General features: G+C 36.6%; 1 protein-coding gene across 1 annotated transcript; it reads right to left on the reverse strand.

Moving 5' to 3' along the window:
* Positions 1-1,112: 1,112 nt before the first annotated feature.
* On the reverse strand, positions 1,113-2,445 carry LOC109591398 (uncharacterized). Its single transcript, XM_020007138.1, has 4 exons — positions 2,251-2,445; positions 2,038-2,109; positions 1,956-1,983; positions 1,113-1,822 (listed from the first exon to the last, which is right to left on the reverse strand). Exons 1-4 carry the CDS (start codon positions 2,394-2,396, stop codon positions 1,319-1,321), a joined length of 750 nt encoding a protein of 249 aa, XP_019862697.1. The 5' UTR covers positions 2,397-2,445; the 3' UTR covers positions 1,113-1,318.
* Between the last annotated feature and the right edge of the window lie 8 nt (positions 2,446-2,453).

The following is a 2,453-nucleotide window of genomic DNA, read 5'->3' on the forward strand; positions in this document are numbered from 1 at the left end:
AAATTTGGGTTTAATATTGGCAGATGTATGATTGCAGCTGTTTTATTGAAGTCTTGGGGTCAGTGCAGTCACATCATGCTCAAAATAAAGTAAAACGGCAGATTTTATTTTCGCAATTTTATTATCAATCTGCCAATTGCCATAAAGTCTGTTAATTTCTATGCTGTGATCTACCAACACCAAATTTTCTCACAGGGGTGAATCTATTACTACATGTATAATGTCAGTCAGCAGATGACATAGGGACGGGGGTCGAGACTAGAAATTACATTACATGTAAAATAAAATTATTTTTAATTATTATGAATAATTTACTACTTTGTCTTTCTCCATCAATACCATCAGCTACAGCATTCTCTCCTATTCCTCTAAGAGCAGCTATCAGTGTATCTATTGTTGGATTATCCACACCATCAGGTTTACGCAACCAGCTAGCCAAACACTCAGTAAAGCGAGAATGAGCTTCTTTATGGTCTTTCTTTATTTCCTCTAGTGTATTGTGAGGCAAGTTAAGGTGTTGACTAAGTCTATTATATGATCCCTTGCTGTAGTTATGCCTCTCGAGTAATGCAATCACTTTATTGAGATCCTTAATATCTAACGTTATTAAAACGGTCATTAGATTAGTAAAATCGTTTCTAGACTCACTCAAAGTCCTTCCACTGAGAATGCCCAGAGAAATATCCTCGGGTGTAGCCATAGCCATTTAAAGGAAGCCTTAGGAAGTTAGGAATAGGCAAGGGCGCCTGGGGCGGAGAGAGAAAATTAATTGACATACTTAATTAATTAATTGGTATGCGAAGATCAGCAGATGAGTAAGATGCAGGCGAGATCGGTAAGATGGGACACAATAATAGCACTGTCCTGATTATGAACCTGTCCTTATTTCAGAGGTTCATTAATACACATTACTATTGTATTGCAGGTTTGACTTATTAAATATTAATTGGGAATACATACATACGGAAAGTGAATCACATTAAAATAATAATAACAATAATTATATAATAATAATAATAAATAATAATTGAGACAGAAGAGATGAATAATAATGATTAATTAATAAGAATAATATTAAATAATAACTGATTAATTTTGTGACTAAATATATTATTGTCTGATAAACTGATAAAAATTTGACACGGATACAAATAATCACACACACATCAAAAACAAGAAACACTAACATTAAATAGAATATAGTCCTCCTTCCCTCTCTCTCTCTTTTTAAAGAGGATCGACAGTGACAGTTTCTTAATAATTGAGGTATATTCAGAAGAAAGGAGAGAGGAAGAGAGAGAGGGAGGGAGAGATGGGCTCAAATGTCCAGCTGTTTTATAAATTTGGCAAGTTCGGCTTGAACAGGATTCACGCGTCGTGAGTGTCCATTCAAAACCAGACTAGACTGGACCCCCTCATCATCCTCGCTCTCAATATGACCCATCGAGGGGGCCCCCTGGACCTGTTCCAGACCGTTACGAAGAGTACAATTCGACTCTATTAAGCTTTTAATTTTTTTCTCCTGGAGGGCGATCACCTCTTCCTTGCTTTCGAGCTGCTTCTTGAGATTCTCAAAGTCAAGACGAAATTGAGCCGTTGCAATTTCAGTTTGGGTACTAAGTCCTCGTAGAACCTTGCCTCTGTTCTCTTTCAGGGACTTTACTTCGCTCTCTGCCTTCTTGCGGAGGGTTTCCGAGAGGGCCAGGTCGTTCCTGAGTCCCTCATTATCTTTTTCAACGTCTTGGAGTCGATCTCGAAGCTCAAGGATTTCAAGTTTCATTTTGTCCCTCTCTTGTATGAGATCGGAATTCTCAGCTGTCAACTAAATCATGAAAAAAATTAAAATTATAAAATTAGTTATAATCATAATTGAATTATGTACATGTACATGTAAATAAAAATGGCTATGATAAATGTCCCGTAGAAGTTATTGCATGTAGCTCAAATTTACTCACATCTGCCATGTGTAAGGTCTGGTCAAACCTGTAACGAAACCAGTTATGATAACTCGTCAAACCTGTTTGCTAATTAACTCACTTCATTGACAAATTGCTCTCTATCGATTTGCTCGACTTGACTGCATGAATCCGAACTGCACTATCAGAATTCCTAATGAAAAGTACAAGTATACAGTTATTAAAAGGATTAAATGCATTATTTATGAATAATAAAAAATAAATAATAATAAAAGAATTATATAAACAAAAGCATAAATAAAAGTATTATAATTATAGCTAGATGTACATGTACCTTCTTGGTACAGTAGTAGGTCCATGAGATGGTGATAACTGAGTCTTTCCATTGGTAGGAGAGGGGCTGTTACTGCTAGTGACTGATGTCCGTGACTCACTGGACTGTCTTGACTCGTGGAGCTGTGACAGCTGCTGCTGGGGCATTGAAAAAGAGGGTCTGTGACCGTATGAAGGCTTTGATAAATGTACTGAGAAAGAGAG

Source organism: Amphimedon queenslandica, unplaced genomic scaffold (genome assembly GCF_000090795.2).
Source record: "Amphimedon queenslandica unplaced genomic scaffold, v1.1 AMPQUscaffold_8282_Cont19773, whole genome shotgun sequence".
Taxonomy (NCBI): Eukaryota; Metazoa; Porifera; class Demospongiae; order Haplosclerida; family Niphatidae; genus Amphimedon; species Amphimedon queenslandica.

What these genes read in the sequence shown, in the direction of transcription:
- LOC109591398 (XM_020007138.1), bottom strand. Translation starts at nt 2,396, where the DNA reads ATGCCCCAGCAGCAGCTGTCACAGCTCCACGAGTCAAGACAGTCCAGT. An exon ending in GAGAGCAATTTGTCAATGAA is followed by an intron (nt 1,984 to 2,037) that starts GTGAGTTAATTA and finishes GTTTCGTTACAG; the next exon opens with GTTTGACCAGACCTTACACA. An exon ending in AGACCTTACACATGGCAGAT is followed by an intron (nt 1,823 to 1,955) that starts GTGAGTAAATTT and finishes TTCATGATTTAG; the next exon opens with TTGACAGCTGAGAATTCCGA.